General features: G+C 49.5%; 1 protein-coding gene across 1 annotated transcript; it reads right to left on the bottom strand.

Annotated features, from left to right (window-relative positions):
- Positions 1 to 6,715: 6,715 nt before the first annotated feature.
- On the bottom strand, positions 6,716 to 7,918 carry LOC125554158 (gibberellin 2-beta-dioxygenase 6-like). Its single transcript, XM_048717756.2, has 2 exons — positions 7,428 to 7,918; positions 6,716 to 7,328 (listed from the first exon to the last, which is right to left on the bottom strand). The coding sequence occupies exons 1-2, from the start codon at positions 7,916 to 7,918 to the stop codon at positions 6,716 to 6,718; spliced, it is 1,104 nt and encodes a 367-aa protein (XP_048573713.1).
- Between the last annotated feature and the right edge of the window lie 16,490 nt (positions 7,919 to 24,408).

Raw genomic sequence — 24,408 nt, 5'->3', positions numbered from 1 at the left:
CACTTGGATTTATTTACTCAAACATAAATCTGAGGTTTTCTCTATCTTCCAAGAATTTCAGAAACTGGTTGAAAGACACCTCAACAGAAAAATTCTCACAGTCCAAAGTGACTGGGGAGGGGAGTATGAAAAACTCAACTCTTTCTTCTGTAGCATAGGGATTTAGCATCATGTGTCTTGTCCTCATGCTCACCAACAGAAGGTTTTGCCGAGCGCAAACACCGTCACATTGTTGAAGTTGGCCTCTCTCTACTTGCTCATGCGTCTATGCCTCTAAAATATTGGGATGAAGCATTTATTACAGCAACATATCTCATTAATCGTCTACCAAGTAAAGTCATTGGCAACTCTACTCCCTTGGAACGTCTCTACCACCAAAAACCAGACTACAATTCCCTCAAAATCTTTGGGTGTGCTTGCTATCCCAACTTACGTCCGTATAATCATCACAAACTTGAATTTCGTTCCACTCAATGTGTGTTTCTAGGCTATAGTAATCTGCACAAAGGATACAAATACCTAGAAATTTCCACCGGACGTATATATATTTCTAGAGATGTAATCTTTGATGAAACTCTCTTTCCGTTTGCCAAACTTCATCCCAATGCAGGCGCTCTTCTTCGTGCCGAAATAGCACTTCTTCCGGATCTTGACACTCTATCTGATCACGGGGGTGAATTACCTGAAGCTGACCATGTGAACAAATCCACAGAAAATTGCAGTTCTAATGATATTTGTACAGATGCAGCTCATAATTTTATGTGTCCAGAAACAGCCAAAACAGGTGCTGCAGATCACGAGGAGGATTCTGGCGGCAGCAGGCGATCTGGCGCGCGATCCCAGGCGGATCCTGGCGCCAGCGCCAGCGCAATCATTGGCGCACGATCCGAGGAGGATCCTGTCCGCCTGCATGCAGAGACGGCGCGTGCCTCGGTGGCCGATAGCGACGGTGCGGAGCCCACCAGCACGGGCGGGACCGGGAGCGAATCATCGCTCGCCACGACTCCACGGTCCGCGAGGGTGGCCGACCAGCCGCCCGACCGGGCGACCGTGGCTGGATCCGGCCCACGGACCCCGGTGCGCACGACACCCTGTGCGGAATCCCCAGGCGACACGCGGCCCGCTGCTGCTGGTGGCACAATCCTGAGGCCGATCCTGCCCACAGAAGATCTGGCGCGCGATCCCGCGGTGCAGGACGTTGGATCTTCTGTGGTGGCCTCCTCTGCTGCGCAAGTTATTCCTCGACGCCATACACGGTCACAATCAGGTATTACTAAGGAAAAGGAATACAAAGATGGCACCATTAGGTATGATAAAAAACGTGCTTTTCTCACTACTACTGGTGAACCAGTTAATCTTATTGATGCCCTTGCTCACAAAGATTGTAAAGAGGCTATGGATAGTGAGTATGATGCACTTATGAAAAATAAAACATGGCACCTAGTACCATCAAAAAGTGGAATGAACATTATTGATTGTAAATGGGTGTACAAGATAAAAAGGAAGTCAGATGGAAGTATAGACAGGTACAAGGCTAGATTAGTTGCTAAAGGTTTTAAGAAAAGGTTTGGAATTGACTATGAGGATACCTTTAGTCCAGTTGTTAAATCAGCCACCATTCGACTTGTCTTGTCTATTGCTGTTTCCAGAGGTTGGAGTTTAAGACAGCTAGATGTTCAGAACGCGTTTCTTCATGGTGTTCTTAAGGAAGAGGTGTTCATGCGGCAGCCACCAGGTTATGAAAACAAAGGTACACCACACTATCTTTGTAAATTGGATAAAGCTCTGTATGGCTTAAAACAGGCACCAAGAGCTTGGTATTCGCGATTGAGCATGCAACTACAACAACTTGGGTTTGTACCATCCAAGGCAGATACATCCTTGTTCTTTTACAATAAAGGAAATGTCACAATTTTTGTGCTAGTCTATGTTGATGATATTATTGTTGCTAGCTCAAGTTCAAGTGCCACCACTTGTTTGCTTAAAGATCTCAAGTTGGAATTTGCTCTCAAAGACTTGGGAGATCTTCATTATTTTCTTGGTATTGAGGTCAAGCAGATAAGAGATGGTATACTTCTGACACAGGAGAAATACACAGCTGATATACTCAGGAGAGTAGGCTTGGAAAAATTTAAACCTGTGAGTACACCTATCTCAACTTCTGAAAAACTTTCTGTTGAAAGTGGAGAGCAACTTGGGTCAGAGGATGCAACAAATTACAGGAGTGTTGTGGGTGCATTGCAATATTTGACACTTACACGCTGTGACATTTCTTATGCTGTCAACAAGGTATGTCAGTACTTACATGCTCCTAGTACTACTCATTGGACTGCAGTTAAAAGAATTTTGAGGTACCTTAAGTTTTCAGCGGGACTTGGACTTCAAATTACCAAGTCCTCCTCTATGCTTGTTACTGCCTACTCTGATGCAGACTGGGCAGGATGTATTGATGATAGAAGGTCAACTGGTGGGTTTGCTGTATTTCTGGGATCCAATCTTGTGTCATGGAATGCAAGAAAGCAGGCTACAGTCTCTAGATCAAGTACTGAGGCTGAATACAAAGCTTTGGCAAATGCCACAGCTGAAGTAATGTGGATACAAACACTGCTTTATGAACTTGGAATTAAGACTCCAAAAGCAGCCAGATTATGATGTGATAATATTGGTGCAACATATCTGTCAGCCAATCCTGTTTTTCATGCACGCACAAAGAATATTGAAGTTGATTTCCACTTTGTCAGAGAAAGAGTAGCTAGGAAGCTTCTCGAAATTCAGTTCATTCCTACCGGAGATCAACTCGCTGATGGATTCACAAAGCCTCTCACTATGAGGAGGTTAGACGAGTTCAAGTACAATCTCAACCTTGGTCGATGATCATGAGGTTTAGATTGAGGGGGAGTGTTAGAATAGGATAGTTTCATTCAAATTGTAATCTATCTCTATCTTGTTTTCCTCTCCTCGTTAACCTCCTGTACCGAACTAACTTGAGATCGATCTCCTGATCTCTATCTTATACTCCAAGGCATTGCCACTATATATAAACATGCGGCCCGAGACAAAGGGTTCAACGCTTCCAACCCAATTTACAACTAGATCTGGTGTTGGCAGTGGCTTCAGAGATGTTGTACATGAGTTTGTCACCACGTCAGTGGCGGCATTTCTCTGGGAGCAGTCCAGGTAGGGATTGCGGAAGGTAGAGGTGTAGAGGGGACTCTAACGTTTTCCCATCACTCGATCATGGGAAGGTGGCGACTCAAGGATATAAAAGGTATGAGGCGACCAGCCGCGTCCTCAACAGGCTCTTCTCAGGCGTTTTTGCCGCGCTGGCGTCAAAAAACGGCTCAGTCGTGTCTTCAGTAGCCCGTTTTTCGCCGGCTTGCGCCGAAACTGACGCCGGCGGACCCAGGCCGAACCCGGCGCGCTGGGGGTAGGGGGGCGCCGGGGCGAACGGTTTTGGCGCGAAAGAGCCGCGGGCCAGCCGCGTCAGCGAGACGACGCCTCGTCTTCCCCCAGCGCGCCTCGGTTTCCCGCGGGGAATCAATGGCAAGGCTGCCGTCGGTCAGCCTTCCATTGATTCCTCACGGGTCGGCGCATCACGGGCGGCGCGGCGACGCCTCCCCTCCCGCTATGCGTACACACGGCGCGGGCTATAAAGACCCGCCGCTCCCCCTCGCCGCTGGCCACACCATCCCGAGCCCAAACCAGCTTCCGTCGAGCTCTACTCTCTCCCGTCCGCACCGCCGAGCTCTACCTCCCCCGTCCTCCCCTTCCCTCCAGCGATGGCCGAACGCTTCCCCGGCGACGCCGCGGCGGCCAACAGCTTCGGCCGCCGCTCGCTCCAGTCGTCGGAGGCATGGCTTCTGTTTGAGGCCAACATCCCGGGGCCGCCGGACATGCGCGCCGGGCCAACAGGGTGGAGTCAAGATGGCAATGGGGCCCCGAAATCCGCATCCCCGCGGGTTTTTACCCTATTAGGGGACGGGGATGGGCATCTTTTCATCCCCGCGGGGCTGTTGTTGGGCACATTATACAACCCGACACGTTTCATGGGTTTGCACCCGTTTCGGTAGTCCCCGAACCCGAAACCCGACAAACCCGGCAAAATACATTTTTTTACCAAGCTTGAGCGCATTTTGATCTTCTCTAGGACTTGGCACTTTGATTTGGCTTTGGAAGCTTTGAAGATAGTCTTTTGGAGATTTGGAGATGTGAAAGATGCTATGATGATTCCTCATTTGAAGTGATTTGTGAACTATGAATTCTATTTCAAAACTTATGTATTGGACTATTTCGTCTCATTTGTGCTTTTGATTTTTGAACCAAGAATTATATTTTAGAACTTATGTAATTGGACATCTTGTTTAACCATGTATGGCTGAAATATGCTCCTGTTTGTTGCTGAAATTTGATTATCTATGTTGCTGAAATGTGATATCATTTTGTTGTCGAAATATTATTCTTTGTTTCTATGTTTCCTTATATATGTCGATTTCCCCGCGGGTTCCCCGTGGGTTTAGAAAACCCGATGGGTTTAGGGGACGGGTGAAAAACTAGCCCCGCGCACGATGACGTGGACGGGGACGGGTTTACGATTTTCTTGTGGGGATGGGTTTGGGAAGGCAAAAGCCGATGGGTTCCATCCCCGTTGCCATCTTGAGGGTGGAGGCTCAGCAACGGCGGCGTCCCCATCCCGCCGGTGCCCGACGTCGACGCGCGCCCCGACTTCTTCGCCGCTGAGGTCGACCGCGTGCGGTCGGCCCTGACTGAGGAGTAGCGCGCCCTTCCCCAGTACGCCGCCGACAACCACGCGGCGTGGACGGAGTATTTCCAGCGGCGGCAGGCACATCGGCTGGCGTCCACGAACGGGGCGCTGGTAGTGGGGGGCATCAAGAACAGCAACGGTCGCCGCCTCTGGTGGGGCGTCCTCGGCCGCACACTGCACGGGGTGCTGGAGTACCTCGAGGGCGGCAACAACCCGCCGCTGGCAAACCTTGCCGCGGCGTCCGCCCCCCCCCCCCCCTCGCCGAAGCGCCGGGCCGTGGGTGCTGAGGAGGTTCGGCTCTTCCTCCTCCTCCCACTCTACCGGCTCGCCGGCACTCTTCGGCGTCAAGCCCGAGCCTGCCGCGGAGACGCCGCTCGGTCGGCGCACCCGCAGCGCCGGCATCGTCATTAACGAGGGCGGCTGGCGCGCCTCCTCCTCGGCACCTCCGTGCTTCATCAAACCGAAGACGGAGCCGGGGCTCGCCACCGTCAAGCGGGAGTCGGGGCTCCCCGGGCTCATTGGTGGCGTCAAGGAGGAGGAGATCGATGACGAGGCGGCCATGAAGTGGGCGCGCGACAACTAGACGCAGATGGAGCTGCAACACCAGATCGCCGCCTTCGAGCGCTTCGAAGCCCGGCACCGCGGCCAGGACGAGGGAGGCGTCGTCGTCCTCGACGACAGCGACGACGACGACGCGCCGCCACCACCGGTCCGCCTTGGAGACGCCGGGCAGGGGAGCAGCAGGGGAGGCCGCGCCATCAAGAAGGAGAAGGCCGCCGCCGACGACGAGGACGACGGCGACGTCGACGACTTCGCGGCGCTCAGCGACTTCTTCGCCCTGTAGTTGTTTTTTTAATAGTTTATGTAAACGCCGAACATGTTGAAATTGAATGTCAAGTTAGCCGAATTTATGCCGAATTTGGCCAAATTTTGCCGAATTCAGATGTTTTAAAATAAAAAAATACGTGTCTGGGACGACCCTGGGGCGAGCGGCTGAGACAATCTAGCGCCAGCTTGCCCCCAGGGGGTTCTTTTTCGACGCCCTGGGAGACCGAACGGCTGGAGATGCTCTTAGCAGCAATGGTTTTGTCCCTTACGGTGGCCCAAGTCTAAGGTCTGCACAACAGGTGAGCTGCAATGGTGCCTTCTTGGAGCTTTAGGTATTAATTTTTGTGGTTAACTTCTCCAAGGCAGCGACAAGCACAAGGACCCATAGGGAGTTTGGTGCAATTATTTTTGCATCGCACCCTTTGTGTGAAAAGCTTCATGACAATTGTTCCTCTGGATCACTCTCGATAATGTGTGCATTGTAAACTCTTCGACAGTGAAATGACCCCTGGCAACTTTGCTAAAAGACAAGTAAGACCAAATTGATGGTAAAATTGTTTGTCATCGTAAGCTGGAGTCAGACAGACCATGCAGTGCCAGCAAGTACTATGAGTTAGTGGTGGTAAGATGCGAAGGTGCCTCTTCTGTTTTGTTAGAAATTTGACGTGCATGGTGGTTTTATCAAGACCAACAATCACAACATGACACTGATATTTGCTGACGAGATTCAACATAGATGTCTATATCGCTGAACCATGATTATGAATGTTTCTCATGTATCAAGTCACCATAATATACATCAATGACAAAACCTACAGAGGCCATCTGGCAGCATGTCGCCACCACCATCCCACTACCGGTCTAGCCAGTAGCCACCCGTGTGACTTGGGCTTGAACGTTCTCTTGTGCGACCGAATGGTACCACGATCGGTTAGGATCCCTAACAAATTGTAACCGAATGGTACCATATCTTGGTACATTCATTGTAGTCGACGGCTCTACCGTTGTACTACCTGTATGTCACAAGGTCGTCTGATTTTTTTTCTTTCTAAAATAGGCAGAAGCATATGTATCATTGAGGTGTGCTGATTCCGAACTGCGGACGGTGAGACTGAGTTCACACAGTTAAGAAGAGAGGTCCATGATGTCGTCATCGAGGCCGTGAACGGTAGAACGTTTGAGAAAGTTGGGGAGTCCAATCTTTTTCCCGGTTCTCTCGACATCATCCCGCACACTCCTTCTATACTCCCCGAAGGTAAACGGCTTGTACGGCGAGGGCTCCCCGTATGTGCCGACTGGCGAGTCCGACAACGGGCACATGAAGTAGGCGACGGAGAAGCGCTCCGCCTTGGAGTTGGCCACCACCTTGTGCTCCACGCTCTTGTAACTGTTGTTGCTCCACGCCTGAAACAGATCGCCGACGTTGACAATGAGCGCGTTGGCGCGGGGCTTCACGGCGACCCAGTGGGAGTCCTTGATGAGCTGTAGGCCCCCGACCTGGTCCTGGCAGAGGATGGTGAGGAAGTCGCTGTCCGTGTGCGGCACCATGCCGAAGGAGTCCGCCGCGAACGGGCACGCCGGGTACCTGTTCAGCCGCAGGAAGCACGTCGTCCCGTCGCACCCTGCCGGGAACACCGGCTCGCCGCCCCCTGCCTCTTGCCCGAGGTTCTCCGCAAGAGTCCCGGCCACCGTGTACGCCACACGCGACATCGCGTCCGCCACCACCTGCATCACTCCCCTGCTCGCGTAACAAAACTCTTGCCCATCAGCCATCAGACGACCTACAGTAATCATGCATGCATACGGGCTTGCATGCATGCTTACGCACGTACTCTACCTCAAGGAGTTGAGCTTTCCGTAGTCGCAGTCTTCCCGGGAGATGCTGGGGAGCGGAACGTGGAAGGACTCCGACCACGAGAGCTGCCCGAGCGACGTGGCCGTCGGGTTGCCCCACCGGTACGAGCCGTTGAGGAGCCCGGCTTTGTCTTTGGTACGGAACGGCAGGCGGAATAGCTTCGCCTGCTCCCGCCTCATCTCCTCCAGGAGGTCCCGCCCCACGCCGTGGTTGACCACCTGGAAGAAGCCCCACTCTGACGCCGCTCTCGCCATGGCGTCCGCGCACGCCTTGCTCTCCCTCGAGTCGCGGCTCGCCAGGCGCTCCAAGTCGATGATCGGCAGATCACGCTCCAGCATGGCCAGGCTCTCCACCGCATGCGCCGACGCAGCGCCGACGCCCTCGAGCTCGCCTCTGCAGAGCAGCGCGCGGTAGCTGTCCGCCAGAGGCGGATCGGTGGTCGTGCAGCTCGTGCCCTCGGCGAAGGCCAGCATGGTCGACCTAGAGATAGATGCTAGCTTAGACACGTACGTATAGCTTGTGATGGAGTCGTGGCACACGCTCGCTCGCTAGCTACCACTGCGCCACTGGGCACTGGCTACGTCAAACAAATCGCGCTTCTACGGAGGAGCTCGGAAGCGAGACCAGAGACCTATATATAGGACAGTGGGGAGAACCGTCCGTCGCACACGGTTAAACCACTGCCGCAAACACAGTCCCAAACTGTCGCTTTAGAGCATCTCTATCACATCCTGCAAAACGCCCCAGCCACTGTAATAACCGCTTACCGGACCGGGAGAAAAATCGCCCGGCGCAGGTCCTGCGAAATGGTCCGTCCCGATTTTTTATGGCAGTGGTATATTTTGCCATTTTGGCGCTCCTGCCGCATATGTTAGCCACCCCCCAGCCGCCGTCGCCGCCGATCTCCCCGGCCCCACGCCTTCTCGTGTCACCACGCCCCCAATCAACGGCATGGAGCACCCGCAGCCACCGCTCGTCGGTTTTCATGCCTCGCCAACCCCATTGGTGCCGCTTCGACCTTCCGTGCATCCCGCGGTCGGCTTCCCCATCGCTGCACCAACTTCTTCCACCATCAGCATGAAGTGGAAGCGACAGGCAACCACGTCGTCCATGGAGCCATCCCCGCCCCACCAACTTCTTCCATCATTCCCCCTCCGGTCTCGGTGGCTGGCTCGAGGATGGGCGCCTCCTCCACCCTCTCCGGCAGACGGCCGAAATCACAAGCCAAGGGCCCGAGGAAGAAGGCGGTGGTGTCTCAAGGACAAGCACCTCCTCCACCCAATCCAGCGGCTTATGTACCACGCGATACCGACCACTTCACCGACATCCACAACATGTTCGAGGAAACGCCGGAGAGGTATAAAAATTCCCTTTTTACCGGTGTGTGCTGAATTTGATTCGTTTGCTTAGTGTTTCGTCCTTTGGATTTTGAAGGTATGTTCATACATCATATGCAGATTTGTTGGAGAAGAACGAGGTGAACATAATGAGTGCTCTACATGACCAATCCGATTCGAGTATAGAAGCGGAGGTGGAAGAGGGGTGACCGTAATGATGATGTGGAAAAGCTTGAGGAGGAGGAGTTCAATGCTAGCCAAGAAAAACTTAGAAAATGAACCAACAATTACACAGAGATGGAGGATCTTTGTTTGGTGAGAGCATCGGAGAGTGCGTCACTTGATGCAGTAGCCGGCGCACATGGGCGGGGGTAGCTGAGGATATGGGTGACCATTTGTACACCCATTATTTCGGGGAAAAGCTTGTATACTTAGGTATATTTCATATACAGTACACTATACATAGGGAAAACATAGCTAAAATTAAGGTTTTAGTAGACTATGTAAACCCTTCCGTAAGACGTTGGCTCCACAAAGAATTGTGTTTCTAAGAAATGAGGCATTACTGTCGTTCCTAATGATAAAAATGAACTCATCCCACAAAGAATTGTAACTGGTTATAGGATGGTAATTGATTTGAGAAAATTAAACAAAGCTACTAGAAAAGATCATTACCCTTTTCTTTTTATTGATCAAATGTTAGAAAGATTGTCTAAACATACACACTTCTGTTTCCTTGATGGGTACTCTGGTTTCTCTCAAATACCTGTGTCAAAAGAAGATCAACATAAAACTACTTTTACCTGTCCTTTTGAAACTTATGCTTATAGACGTATGCCCTTTGGTTTATATAATGCACCTGCTACCTTTCAAAGATGTATGACTGCTATATTCTCTGATTTTTGTGAAAAGATTGTTGAGGTATTCATGAATGATTTTTTCATTTACTGGACTTCTTTCGATGATTGCTAAAACAACCTTGATCGATTTTTGCAGAGATGTGAATAAATTAATCTTGTCTTGAATTGAGAGAAGTGCCACTTTATGGTCAATGAAGGTATAGTACTTGGGCATAAAATTTCTGAAAGAGTATTAAGGTAGACAAAGCTAAAGTTGATTTAATTGAGAAAATACCATGTCCTAAAGATATTAAAGGTATAAGAAGTTTCCTTGATCATGCTGGTTTTTACAGGAGATTCATTAAAGACTTCTCTAAGATTTCTAGACCTATTACTAATCATTTGCAAGAAGATGTTCCATTTTTTTATGATGATTATGTAGAACCCTTTGAAATACTTAAAAAAGACTTAATCTCTACACCCATTGTTCAACCACCTGATTGGAACTTACCATTTGAAATTATGTGTGATGCTAGTGATTATGATGTTGGTGTTGTTCTAAGAAAAAGAGTTGATATCAAATTAAATGTTATCATTATGCTAGTAAAACTCTAGACAATGCTCAAACAAATTATGGTACTACTGAGAAAGATTTTTTTAGCAGTTATGTTTGCATATGATAAATTTAGATCTTATATTATTGATTCTAAAGTAATTGTTCACACCGATCATGCTGCTATTAAATATCTTATGGAAAAGAAAGATGCTAAACCTAGGTTTATTAGGTGGGTCCTTCTGCTACAAGAATTTGACTTCATATTATTGATAGAAAGGGAGCTGAGAATCCCGTAGCTGATAATCTGTCTAGAATGGAAAATGTTCTTAATGACCCACTGCCTATTGATGATAGTTTTCCTGATGAACAATTATTTGTTATAAATGCTTCTCGTAATACTCCTTGGTATGTGGACTATGCTAATTACATTGTTGCTAAATATATACTACCTAGTTTCCCATATCAACAAAAGATATGTTTCTTCTTTGATTTAAGACATTAGTTTTGGGATGACCCACATCTATATAAAAAAAGAGTAGATGGTATTATTAGGCATTGTGTACCTGAGCATGAACAGGAACAAATCCTACGGAAGTGTAACTCCGAGGCATATGATATGTCTCCAACGTATCTATAATTTTTTATTGTTCCATGCTATTATATTATCAATCTTGGATGTTGTATATGCATTATTATGCTATTTTATATCATTTTTCGGGACTAACTTATTAACCTAATGCCCAGTTCCAGTTGTTGATTTTTCCTTGTTTTTGTCTTTACAGAAAATCAATACCAAATGGAACGAAACTTTTTGACGATTTTTCTTGGACCACAAGACACCCTGGAAGCTTCGGGAGGAGGCCAAAAGAGCCATGGGATAGCCACAATCTCAGGGGTGATCTCCTTCAACCCTATTTTTATTCTATAAAATACCCAAATATTCCCTGTAGACCAGAGGGCACACCAAAAGTACTTTTCTGCTGCCGCAAGTTTCTTTCTTCGTGAGATCCCATCTGGGGCCTTTTCCGGTACTCTGCCGGAGAGGGATTCGATCACGGAGGTCTTCTACATTAGCCTTACTGACCTACGGGTCCATAGCTAGTAGCTAGATGGCGTCTTCTCTCTCTTTGATCTTCAATACAATGTTCTCCTCGATGTTCTAGGAGATCTATTCGATGTAATCTTCTTTTGCGGTGTGTTTGTTGAGATCCAACGAATTGTGGGTTTATGATCAGATTATCTATGAATATTATTTGATTCTTCTCTGAACTCTTTCATGCACGACTAAGATAGCTTTGTATTTCTCTCCGATCTATTGATGTGATTTGGCCAACTAGATTGATTTTTCTTGCAATGTGAGAGGTGCTTTGTGATACGTCTCCAACGTATCTATAATTTTTTATTGTTCCATGCTATTATATTATCTGTTTTGGATGTTTTATACGAATTATTATGCTATTTTATATGATTTGTGGGGCTAACCTATTAACCTAGAGCCTAGTGCCAGTTTCTGTTTTTTCCTTGTTTTAGAGTTTCGCAAAAAAGGAATACCAAATGGAATAAAACTGTCGCCATGATTTTTCTTGGACCAGAAGACACCTAGGAGACTTGGAGTGCAAGTCAGAGGAGCCTCGAGGCGGCCACATGGGTGGAGGGTGCGCCCAGGGGGTGGGGCGCCCCCCGACCTTGTGGGCCCCTCTTAGCTCCCCTGGCATAATTCTTTCTCCTATATATACTCTTATACCCCCCAAAACATCCAGGGGAGCCATGAAACCACTTTTCCACCACCGCAGCCTTCTATACCCATGAGATCCTATCTTAGGGCCTTTTCCGGCATCCTGCCGGAGGGGGAATCGATCACGGAGGGCTTCTACAACAACACCATTGCCTCTTCGATGAAGCGTGAGTATTTTACTTCAGACCTACGGGTCCATAGCTAGTGGCTAAATGGCTTCTTCTCTCTCTCTTTGATTCTCAATACAAAGTTCTCCTCGATGTTCTTGGAGATTTAATCGATGTAATACTCTTTTGTGGTGTGTTTGCCGAGATCCGATGAATTGTGGATTTATGATCAACTTATCTATGAATATTATTTGAATCTCCTCTGAATTCTTTTATGCATGATTTGATATCTTTGGAAGTCTCTTTGAACTATCGATTTGGTTTGGCCAACTAGATTGGTTTTTCTTGCAATGGGAGAAGTGCTTAGCTTTGGGTTCAATCTTGCGGTGTCCTTTCCCAGTGACAGTAGGGGCAGCAAGGCACGTATTGTATTGTTGCCATCGAGGATAAAAAGATGGGGTTTTCATCATATTGCTTGAGTTAATCCCGCTACATCATGTCATCTTGCTTAATGCGTTACTCTGTTCTTATGAACTTAATACTCTAGATGCAGACAGGAGTTGGTCGATGTGTCGAGTAATAGTAGTAGATGCAGAATCGTTTCGATCTACTTGACACGGATGTGATGCCGATATTCATGATCATTGCCTTAGATATCGTCATAACTTTGCGCTTTTCTATGAATTGCTTGGCAGTAATTGAAGGAAATATGCCCTATAGGCAATAATAAAGTTATTATTTATTTCCTTATATCATGATAAATGTTTATTATTCATGCTAGAATTGTATTAACCGGAAACATAATACTTGTGTGAATACATAGACAAACAGAGTGTCACTAGAATGCCTCTACTTGACTAGCTCGTTGATCAAAGATGGTTATGTTTCCTAGCCATAGACATGAGTTGTCGTTTGATTAACGGGATCACATCATTAGGAGAATGATGTGATTGACTTGACCCATTCCGTTAGCATAGCACTTGATCGTTTAGTTTATTGCTATTGCTTTCTTCATGACTTATACATGTTCCTATGACTATGAGATTATGCAACTCCCGTTTACCGGATGAACACTTTGTGTGCTACCAAACGTCACAACGTAACTGAGTGATTATAAAGGTGCTCTACAGATGTCTCCAAATGTACATGTTAGGTTGGCATATTTCAAGATTAGGATTTGTCACTCTGATTGTCGGAGAGGTATCTATGGGCCCTCTCGGTAATGCACATCACTTAAGCCTTGCAAGCATTGCAGCTAATGAGTTAGTTGCGGGATGATGTATTACAGAACGAGTAAAGAGACTTGCTGGTAACGAGATTGAACTAGGTATTAAGATACCGACGATCGAATCTCGGGCAAGTAACATACCGATGACAAAGGGAACAACGTATGTTGTTATGCGGTCTGACCGATAAAGATCTTCGTAGAATATGTAGGAGCCAATATGAGCATCCAGGTTCTGCTATTGGTTATTGACCAGAGACGTGTCTCGGTCATGTCTACATTGTTCTCGAACCCGTAGGGTCCGCACGCTTAACGTTACGATGACAGTTTCATTATGAGTTTATATGTTTTGATGTACCGAAGGTTGTTCGAAGTCCCGGATGTGATCACGGACATGACGATGAGTCTTGAAATGGTTGAGACATGAAGATTGATATATTGGAAGCCTATGTTTGGAGATAGGAAGTGTTCCGGGTAAAATCGGCATTTTACCGGAGTACCGGGAGGTTACCGGAACCCCCTGGTAACCTAATGGGCCTTAATGGGCCTAGTGGAAGAAGAGGAGAGGAGGCCAAGGGGCAGTCGCGCACCCCTCCCCCCCAAAGTCCTAATTGGACAAGGAGGGGGCAGCGCCCCCCCTTTTCTTTCCCCCCTCTCTCTCTTTCCCTCCAAAGTCCTAGTCCAACATGGAAAGGGGGGAGTCCTACTCCCGGTAGGAGTAGAACTCCTCCTGGCGCGCTCCTTGCCTGGCCGCACCTCCTCCCCCTTGCTCCTTTATATACGGGGGCAGGGGGCACCCCAAAGACACAACAATTGATCATTGATCTCTTAGCCGTGTGCGGTGCCCCCCTCCACCATAAACCTCGAAAATATTGTAGCAGTGCTTAGGCGAAGCCCTGCGACGGTAGAACATCAAGGTCGTCACCACGCTGTCGTGCTGACGGAACTCTTCCCCGACATTCTGCTGGATCGGAGTCCGGGTATCGTCATCGAGTTGAACGTGTGCTAAAACTCGGAGGTGCCGTAGTTTCGGTGCTTGATCGGTCGGGCCGTGAAGACATACGGCTACATCAACCGCGTTGTTATAACGCTTCCACTTTCGGTCTACGAGGGTACATGGACAACACTCTCCCCTCTCGTTACTATGCATCACCATGATCTTGCGTGTGCGTAGGAATATTTTGAAATTACTATGTTACCCAACAGTGGTATCGGAGCCAGGTTTTATGCGTTGATGTTATATGCACGAGTAGAACACAAGTGAGTTGTGGGCGATATAAGTCATACTGCTTACCAGCATGTCATACTTTGGTTCGGCGGTATTATTGGATGAAGCGGCCCGGACCGACATTACGCGTATGCTTATGCGAGACTGGTTCTACCGACGTGCTTTGCACACAGGTGGCTGGCGGGTGTCAGTTTCTGCAACTTTAGTTGAATCGAGTGTGGCTATGCCCGGTCCTTGCGAAGGTTAAAATAGTACCAACTTGACAAACTATTGTTGTGGTTTTGATGCGTAGGTAAGAACGGTTCTTGCTAAGCCCGTAGCAGCCACGTAAAACTTGCAACAACAAAGTAGAGGACGTCTAACTTGTTTTTGCAGGGCATGTTGTGATGTGATATGGTCAAGACATGATGCTAAATTTTATTGTATGAGATGATCATGTTTTGTAACCGAGTTATCGGCAACTGGCAGGAGCCATATGGTTGTCGCTTTATTGTATGCAATGCAATCGCGCTGTAATGCTTTACTTTATCACCAAGCGGTAGCGATAGTCGTGGAAGCATAAGATTAGCGAGATGACAACGATGCTATGATGGAGATCAAGGTGTCGCGCTGGTGACGATGGTGATCATGACGGTACTTCGGAGATGGAGATCACAAGTACAAGATGATGATGGCCATATCATATCACTTATATTGATTGCATGTGATGTTTATCTTTTATGCATCTTATCTTGCTTTGATTGACAGTAGCATTATAAGACGATCTCTCACTAAATTTCAAGATAAAAGTGTTCTCCCTGAGTATGCACCGTTGCCAAAGTTCGTCGTGCCCAGACACCACGTGATGATCTGGTGTGATAAGCTCTACGTCCATCTATAATGGGTGTAAGCCAGTTTTGCACACGCAGAATACTCAGGTTAAACTTGATGAGCCTAGCATATGCAGATATGGCCTCGGAACACTGAGACCGAAAGGTCGAGCGTGAATCATATAATAGATATGATCAACATAGTGATGTTCACCATTGAAAACTACTCCATTTCACGTGATGATCGGTTATGGTTTAGTTGATTTGGATCACGTGATCACTTATAGGATTAGAGGGATGTCTATCTAAGTGGGAGTTCTTAAGTAATATGATTAATTGAACTTAAATTTATCATGAACTTAATACCTGATAGTATCTTGCTTGTTTATGTTTGATTGTAGATAGATGGCCCGTGCTGTTGTTCCATTGAATTCTAATGCGTTCCTTGAGAAAGCAAAGTTGAAAGATGATGGTAGCAATTACACGGACTGGGTCCGTAACTTGAGGATTATCCTCATTGCTACACAGAAGAATTACGTCCTGGAAGCACCGCTGGGTGCCAGGCCTGCTGAGGGAGTCCCGGATTAGGGGGTCTCCGGACAGCCAGACTATATCCTTTAGCCGGACTATTGGGCTATGAAGATACAAGATTGAAGACTTCGTCTCGTGTCCGGATGGGACTCTACTTGGCGTGGAAGGCAAGCTAGGCAATACAGATATGGATATCTCCTCCTTTGGAACCGACCTTGTGTAACCCTAACCCTCTCTGGTGTCTATATAAACCGGAGGGTTTTAGTCCGTAGGACACAACAACCACAACATAAAATCATACCATAGGCTAGCTTCTAGGGTTTAGCCTCTCTGATCTCGTGGTAGATCTACTCTTGTACTACCCATATCATCAATATTATTCAAGCAGGATGTAGGGTTTTACCTCCATCAAGAAGGCCCGAACCTGGGTAAAACATTGTGTCCCCTGCCTCCTGTTACCATCCGGCCTAGACGCACAGTTCGGGACCCCCTACCCGAGATCCGCCGGTTTTGACACCGACAGTGGTGCTTTCATTGAGAGTTCCTCTGTGTCGTCGCCATTAGGCTTGATGGCTCCTACTATCATCGATAGCGATTCCGTCCAGGGTGAGACTTTTCTCCCCGGACAGATCTTCGTGTTCGGCGGCTTTGCACTGCGGGCCAATTCGCTTGGCCATCTAGAGCAGATCGAAAGTTATGCCCCTGGCCACCAGGTCAGGTTTGGAAGCTTAAACTACATGGCCGATGACTGCGGAGACTTGATCTTCGACGGATTTGAGCCTCTGCCTTGTGCGACACGCGGTCACGATGAGTACGATTTAGCTCTACCATCGGACAGTGTTCAGGAGATCACACCGGCAGCCGCTCCGACCCTCGATTCGGAGCTAGTTGCGCCTTCCGCGGACGGGTGGATGGACCCCGCCACGGAGGCCTTACCCTCAGCGGCGATCAAGCCGAACATCGACCTTACCTTGCACAAGAGCCGTGTTGATAAACTGCCGGATCCTTCCCCGGCCACGGACTCCGAACCGCCTGCGCTCGTTCCTATCGAATCCGATTGGGCGCCGATCATGGTGTTTACCTCCACCGATATTTTTCAGCACTCGCCCTTTGGCGACATACTGAACTCATTAAGGTCTCTCTCCTTGTCAGGAGGATCCTAGCCGAACTATGTCCGGCAGGACTGGGATGCGGACGATGAAGAAATTCGCGACCCACCCACCACCCACTTAGTAGCCACTGTCGATGACTTAACCGACATGCTCGACTTCGACTCCGAAGACATCGACGGTATGGACGATGATGCGGGAGACGAAGAGGAACTACTGCCTACGGGGCACTGGACAGCCACCTCATCATACGATATATACATGGTGGATACACCCAAAGAAGGCAATGGCGACGAGATAGCGGAGGATGACCCCTCCAAGAAGCAACCCAAGCGCCGACGTCAGCGGCGCCGCTCTAAGTCCCGCCATAACAAAAGTGGTGATACCGGCACAGGAGATAATAACACTCCGCATAGTGCCGAAGACAACAACAATCCTCTCCAGCAAGATTTAGAGCAGGAGGATGGAGGAGCCAGCCCACCTGAGAGAGCGGCAGATGAAGAGGAGGAGGATGATAATTACATGCCCCCCTCCGAAGACGAGGCAAGCCTTGGCGATGACGAATTCGTTGTGCCAGAGGATCCTGTCGAACAAGAGCGCTTCAAACGCCGGCTTATAGCCACGGCAAATAGCCTTAAGAAAAAGCAGCAGCAGCTTCAAGCTGATCAGGATCTGCTAGCTGACAGATGGACTGAAGTCCTCACGGCCGAGGAATATAAACTCGAGCGCCCCTTCAAGAGTTACCCAAAGTGCAGGTTGCTACCTCGACTGGAGGAAGAAGCGTATGATACGGCTGATCGGCCACCTCATGGCTGCGATAGATAGGCATTCCAGCCAAAAACTCAGCCTCCACCCCGACGCCATTCAAATAAAAAGGCATGAGGAGATACGCCAGACCTACGAGACAAATTGGAGGACAAAGCAAAGCATGCAAGATCGATCTATGGATCACGAGGGCGCACCACTCTGCGAGACGATAAACGTCACGCCGGATATAGTAAAAGCAAATCCGGCCGGGCCGAACACAGCGGGCAAGACCCATTCGAGCTGTGTCGCGATATAGCCCAATATAGAGGCGCCGCACACCCCTTATGCTTCACAGACGAAGTAATGGATCATCAAATCCCAGAAGGTTTCAAACCTGTAAGTATTGAATCATACGACGGCACAACAGATCCCACAGTATGGATCAAGGATTTCCTCCTCCACATCCACATGGCTCGCGGTGATGACTTACACGCCATCAAATACCTCCCACTAAAGCTCAAGGGACCAGCGCGGCATTGGCTTAACAGCTTGCCAACCGAGTCCATCAACTGTTGGGAAGATCTGGAAGCCGCATTCCTCAACAACTTTCAGGGCACTTATGTGCGGCCACCAGACGCCGATGACTTGAGCCACATAATTCAGCAGCCAGAAGAGTCGGCCAGGCAATTCTGGACTCGGTTCCTTGCAATGAAAAATCAAATCATCGACTGTCCGGATGCAGAGGCCTTAGCGGCTTTCAAACACAACATCCGAGACGAGTGGCTAGCCCGGCACCTTGGTGAGGAAAAGCTGAAATCTATGGCAGCTCTCACGACGCTCATGACCCGCTTTTGTGCGGGAGAAGACAGTTGGCTGGCTCGCAGTAATAACATATCAAAGAACCATGGTACCTCGGATACCAAGGACGGCAATAGCAGGTCACGTCGCAACAAACATAAGCACCGCATTAACAGCGAAAATACCGAGGATACGGCAGTCAATGTCGGATTCAAAGGCTCTAAACCCGGTCAGCGGAAAAAGCCATTCAAACAAAGTACGCCGGGTCCGTCCAGCTTGGACCGTATACTCGATCGCTCATGTCAAATACACGGCACCCCAGACAAGCCAGCCAATCACACCAACATGGATTGTTGGGTGTTCAAGCAGGCCGGCAAGTTAATTGCCGAAAACAAGGACAAGGGGCCGCATAGCGATGACGAGGGGGAATCCCGGCAGTCACACACCGGAGGACAGTAGAGGTTTCCCCCACAAGTGCGGACGGTGAACATGATATACGCAACCCACATCCCCAAGAGGGAGCGGAAGCGTGCGCTCAGGGACGTATATGCATTGGAGCCAATCGCCCCAAAGTTCAACCCTTGGTCCTCCTGTCCGATCACCTTCGATCGAAGGGACAACCCCACTAGTATCCGTCATGGCGGATTCGCCGCACTGGTCCTAGACCCAATCATTGACGGATTTCACCTCACTCGAGTCCTTATGGATGGCGGCAGCAGCCTGAACCTGCTTTATCAGGACACAGTGCACAAAATGGGTATAGACCACTCAAGGATCAAACCCACAAAAACTACCTTTAAAGGCGTCATTCCAGGTGTAGAGGCCCATTGCACAGGCTCCATTACACTGGAAGTGGTCTTCGGATCCCCGGATAACTTCCGAAGCGAAGAGTTAATCTTCGATATAGTCCCGTTCCGCAGCGGTTATCACGCGCTACTCGGGCGATGCGCATTTGCTAGATTCAATGCGGTACCGCATTATGCATACCTCAAGATCAAGATGCCAGGACCTCACGGAGTTATTACAATCAATGGAAACACAGAGCGCTCTCTCCGAACAGAGGAGCACACCATGGCCCTCGCAGCAGAAGCGCAAAGCAGCCTCTCAAGGCAATCAACCAGTTCGGCGCTTCAAAGCCCGGACACCTTCAAGCGCGCTCGGAGCAATCGGCAAATAGACCGCCTGGCACGATCTTAGCTCGCGTAGAAATACAGCGGCCACCCCAATCCCATCCCAACGGCGAAACTCGTGCCACGCGTACATAATTACGCATTAAAAATACCATGTGCACAGGTGGGGAGGGGGCACAACTGCGGCACACCCCAAGACGCGGCTTAAACCGCACTAGGGGCTTCCCGTTTGGTTATTTTTCTCTTTTTTTTCAGGACCTTAATCTCTGGAAACACTCTCTGGCAGCACTATTGCCGAACACATGATGCAGTAACCAAGGAGGCAGACAGGTACGTCATACCACGGAATTCCCAGGTGGATTACAGTAACGAGCGAAATATTCGATTTAATATCATTCCTCAGCTTGCCCTTGGAAGGGACATAGTCCTACTCTCTGCTTATCGCACTATCTGTATCACTCTGCTTTAACGCAATTTTTTGAATAAACAATGCATGACATTACGACTATTATTGCATTCTTGTTATACATACATACATATATATATATATGTTCATTAATGACGCCTTGCAACCGTACACTCTGGTACGGCCAATACACCAGGGGCTTACGTACCCCACAATACGGTGTGAAAAGTCCGAACACTTTCACAAGTGCGGCACCCCGAACTTATAGCATTATATGCATCAGCTCCGAATCATGTCTTTGGTCAAATGTTGGGTTTGCCCGGCTCCTATGTTTTGGCACCTTACGTTCCGCTCTATCGGCTAAGGTAGCGCTAGGAGAACTACTGCGATTGTGCCCCGGTTCTTCTGGGTTCAGCACCTCAGTAGAGAAAGCTAAAACTGACTGTCATGATAAGGCAAGAGACTGGTCGCTGTTCGGCGAGGTTTTCGAGTCCCTAAAGACTTATGCCGCTTAGAGCGAGGGGCCGGCTTAAAGGCGTGTATCGCGCCCCGAATTCGGCCTTCCGAATACCAGGGGCTTCATCGAAATTTAAAATTATAGAATTCTATTGCTAAGTGAGAGTGATAAAGCATTATTAGTCCGGTTGCCTTGTTCGCTGTGCTGAGCACCTCCCTCGAAGGACCCAAACATGGGAACAAGAGTGCTCAGGTTTATCCCGAACACCCCAGCACTCGTGGCATGGGGGCAGAAGCCGAGGACTAGCCATCTCTCAGATTGGATAAACAGCCAAACAGAAGGCAATATTTTAAATTCAAACAAGCGCTGCATAGCGCATATGAAACAAGTTTTCATAAATACAAGATAAAACGAGCAAGTCTCACTCAAATATCACCCGGCAGAACACCCTCGTAGTACATCTCGGGGTGGCGGTGCTCCTTGCCCTTCGGCGGCCCCTCCTTGATCAGCTTCACGGCGTCTAGCTTGACCCACTGCAATTTCACACGGGCGAAAGCCCGGCATGCACTTTCAATGCAGACAGATCGCTTGACGACCTCCAGCCGGACCTTCATGGCCTTCATGGCCTGATCGGCCGCCTTATGTAGCTCGACCATCTTCTTCAGCTGGTCGCTCATTGGCACCGGGTGTTCGGCCTCAGTATACTGAGACCAAAACAGCTTCTCCGTTGACCTTCCATCCTCGGCCTGGTAAAATTATGCGGCATCGGACACGCTGCGGGGCAAATCTGCGAATGCTCCTGGACAGCTCCGTATTCGGGTAAGTAATCGATAATTTACTTTTACATGCTTGCTTTGCATATAAAAAGCCTTACCCGCCGCTATCTTCTTCATTGCGTCGATCTCCTAGAGGGCCTTTTTGGCTTCGGCCTTGGCACTTTTTGCGCTCTCGAGGGCCGCAGCAAGCTCAGACTCCCGCGTCTTTGAGTCAAGCTCTAACGCCTCGTGCTTCGCCACGAGAGCCTGGAGCTGTTGCTGCACCTCGCCCACCCGAGCTTCGTGCTTCTCTCGCTCGGTGCGCTCCTTGGCCGCTTTATCTTCGGCCTCGGACAGCACTTGCTTTAGGGTCGCCACTTCGGTCACGGCCCCTGGAAAATTCATGATAATCCCGTCATTTTGCAATCGCATTTTATATATATATATCTATAGACAGGGTATTACTTACCCTTGTTCTCGTCGAGCTGCCTCTTGGCAAGGCCGAGCTCTTTCTTGGACCCCTCGAGGTCCTGCTTCAGTACGGCAACCTCCGCAGTCAGTGCGGCGGACGCCAGCAGCGAGGCCTGCATACACATATTGACATACTTATATTAGACTCCTGTGATATTATTTGATCCTCTGTTCGGCTTTTCTTTGTGAACACCGAACAAAGCATCAGGGGCTACTGTCTATGCGGTAATATTTTTCCTATATTCAAAAAAAACACTTACCTCAAAGCCTGTTAGAAGGTTGGCACAGGCTTCAGTCAATCCGCTCTTGGCGGACCGAACCTTCTGGACCACCGCACTCATAATAGTACGGTGCTCCTCGTCGATGGAAGCGCTGCGAAGCGCTTCCAGCAGATTGTCCGGCGCCTCTGGATGGACATAGGTCACCGGCACAGGCGTCTTGCCCCTCTTGGAAGGAGGCCGCCTGACCGAGCCCGGAACCACTGGAGGTTCCGGCACGGTGTCGGCTGAGGGCCAAACTCGGAGCTCTCAGGGGCCCCGTCCCCTTGGCTCCCGGAGTCCGGAAGGTCGCCTTGAGGCACCTCCGGGACTGTCTCCCCTCGACCCGGTGCCTCTTGAGACAGCACCTCAGCGTCGTCAGCAGGATGAGGCGAGGTGGTGGTTGGGACTGGATCGCTGTCCATGTCCGACGAGCCCAGGGAGCCGTCTGTTGATACATCGATACTGGCTCGTGGCGGCCTGCATAATTATGTTTGGCATTAGGGAAAGCAGTGCGACAAAGGAATTCTATGAGTAACTCTGGTATCCAAATACTTATGATCTCCCCAGGGGCTTGGCCCTGGGCAACCACTCGTCTTCGTCTTCATCGGCGGCGGTGGAGCTGTCCGGAAGGAGAATCCTTCCCTTCTTGGACCCTTCGCCCCCCAGTTGGGACGACCTTCCTTTTCTTATCTCCCCCGCCTGGAGGGGGAGCATCTTCCTCTTCCTCCTCGTCCTCGGGGGAGGAGTGTGCCGCAGAGTTATCGGACGATGAGTCCGATAACACCTGGCGCCGGGAACTCTTTCGGGTTCCCTTGGCCTTCTTGGTCTTCTCCGGCACCTTGTAAGGAGCCGGAGTCAGCATCTCCGTCAGGAGAGCGCCCGCAGTGTCTTCGGGCAAAGGGGCCGGACAGTTAATCTGCCCCGACGTCTCCACCTAGTCATGTCAAAGGCATGGAGATTAGACCCCGCATATAATTAAGTTAGGGGAAATAAATGTCCTACGTGGCGTATTGAACTCACCGAACGCGCTAGGCGCTTTGCGCTTAGTCCGCGGTCCTTGGCGAGAGAAGGAGGGACCTCGGCCCCCTTGAACAGCACATTCCAGACGTCCTTGTGCGTCGTATCAAAGAGCTCGCTTAGAGTTTGGTGCCAGGCTGGGTCGAACTCCCACAAGTTAAAATCCCGTTGTTGACACGGGAGGATCTGGCAGATGAGCATAACCTGGACTATGTTGACAAGCTTGAGCTTCTTGCTTGCCATACTCCAGATACATTTGTGGAGTCCATCCAGCTCCACCGATGAACCCCACGACAAGCCCTTCTCTTTCCAAGAAGTGAGCCGTGTAGGGAATCTGGATCGAAACTCGGGGGCTGCCGCCCATTTGGCATCGCGCGGCTCGGTGATGTAGAACCACGCCGATTGCCATCCCTTTATTGTCTCCACGAAGGAGCCTTCAAGCCATATAATGTTGGGCATCTTTCCCACCATGGCTCCGCTGCATTCTGCTTGTTGGCATCGTACCACCTTCGGCTTGATATTGAAGGTCTTTCACCATAGGCCGAAGTGGGGTCGGATGCGGAGGAAAGCCTCACACACGACGATGAACAACGAAATGTTGAGCACAAAGTTCGGGGCCAAATCATGAAAGTCCAGCCCGTAGTAGAACATGAGACCACGGACGAATGGATGGAGGGGAAACCCCAGTCCGTGGAGGAAGTGGTGGAGGAAAACTACCCTCTCATGAGGTTCCGGGGTAGGGACGATCTGCCCCGCGGCGGGCAGCCGATGCGTGATATTGGCGGCTAAGTATCCGGCTCCGCGCAGCTTCTTGATGTCTCCCTCCGTGATGGAGGAGACCATCCATGTGCCTCCCGCTCCGAACATGGTTGGAGATGGTTGAGGTGGGAAGTGCGGACTTGGGCGCTAGAGCTCGAGTGTGCAAAAATGGATGAGCAAAGGAGGAAGAAGGCGTGGATGAAAAGGTGAATCCTTATCCCTTTATATGGGTGGAAGAAACTATGCGCCCCCCACTAGCCTGGTAAAACTCGCTTATCCCCCAAGCGCCGTAATCGATGGCGGGTTACCCACGCCCATATTGATGAGAATCCCGTAATAAGGGGACACGGTCTCTGCTTTGACAAGATGTGTCAAAAAACCGCCTCTTGTTATGTGCGGGGCTAGTTAAAGGAATCGGTTCGAATAATCACCGGGCCGTGACATAACGTCATGCTATCAAAACAAGTCAGCAAATTAGATTTGCGAAAATATTATTCTCTCTACGGTGGTATGTGGAACTTATTTTGCAGGGTCGACACTATCCTTGTATTCAAATTCTTCCGTGGTGTATTCAGAGGAGGAACCCGCCTTGCAATGCCGAAGACAATACTGCGTGCCAGACTCATCGTCATTGAAGCCTGGTTCAGGGGCTACTGAGGGAGTCCCGGATTAGGGGGTCTTCGGACA

The sequence above is a fragment of the Triticum urartu genome, chromosome 4A (genome assembly GCF_056163025.1).
Source record: "Triticum urartu cultivar PI428250 chromosome 4A, HENAU_Tu73, whole genome shotgun sequence".
Taxonomy (NCBI): Eukaryota; Viridiplantae; Streptophyta; class Magnoliopsida; order Poales; family Poaceae; genus Triticum; species Triticum urartu.
The sequence above is the reverse complement of the archived record's forward strand: the minus strand, read 5'-3'. Positions and strand labels throughout refer to the sequence as shown.

What these genes read in the sequence shown, in the direction of transcription:
- LOC125554158 (XM_048717756.2), bottom strand. Translation starts at nt 7,918, where the DNA reads ATGCTGGCCTTCGCCGAGGGCACGAGCTGCACGACCACCGATCCGCCT. An exon ending in GGAAAGCTCAACTCCTTGAG is followed by an intron (nt 7,329 to 7,427) that starts GTAGAGTACGTG and finishes TTACGCGAGCAG; the next exon opens with GGGAGTGATGCAGGTGGTGG.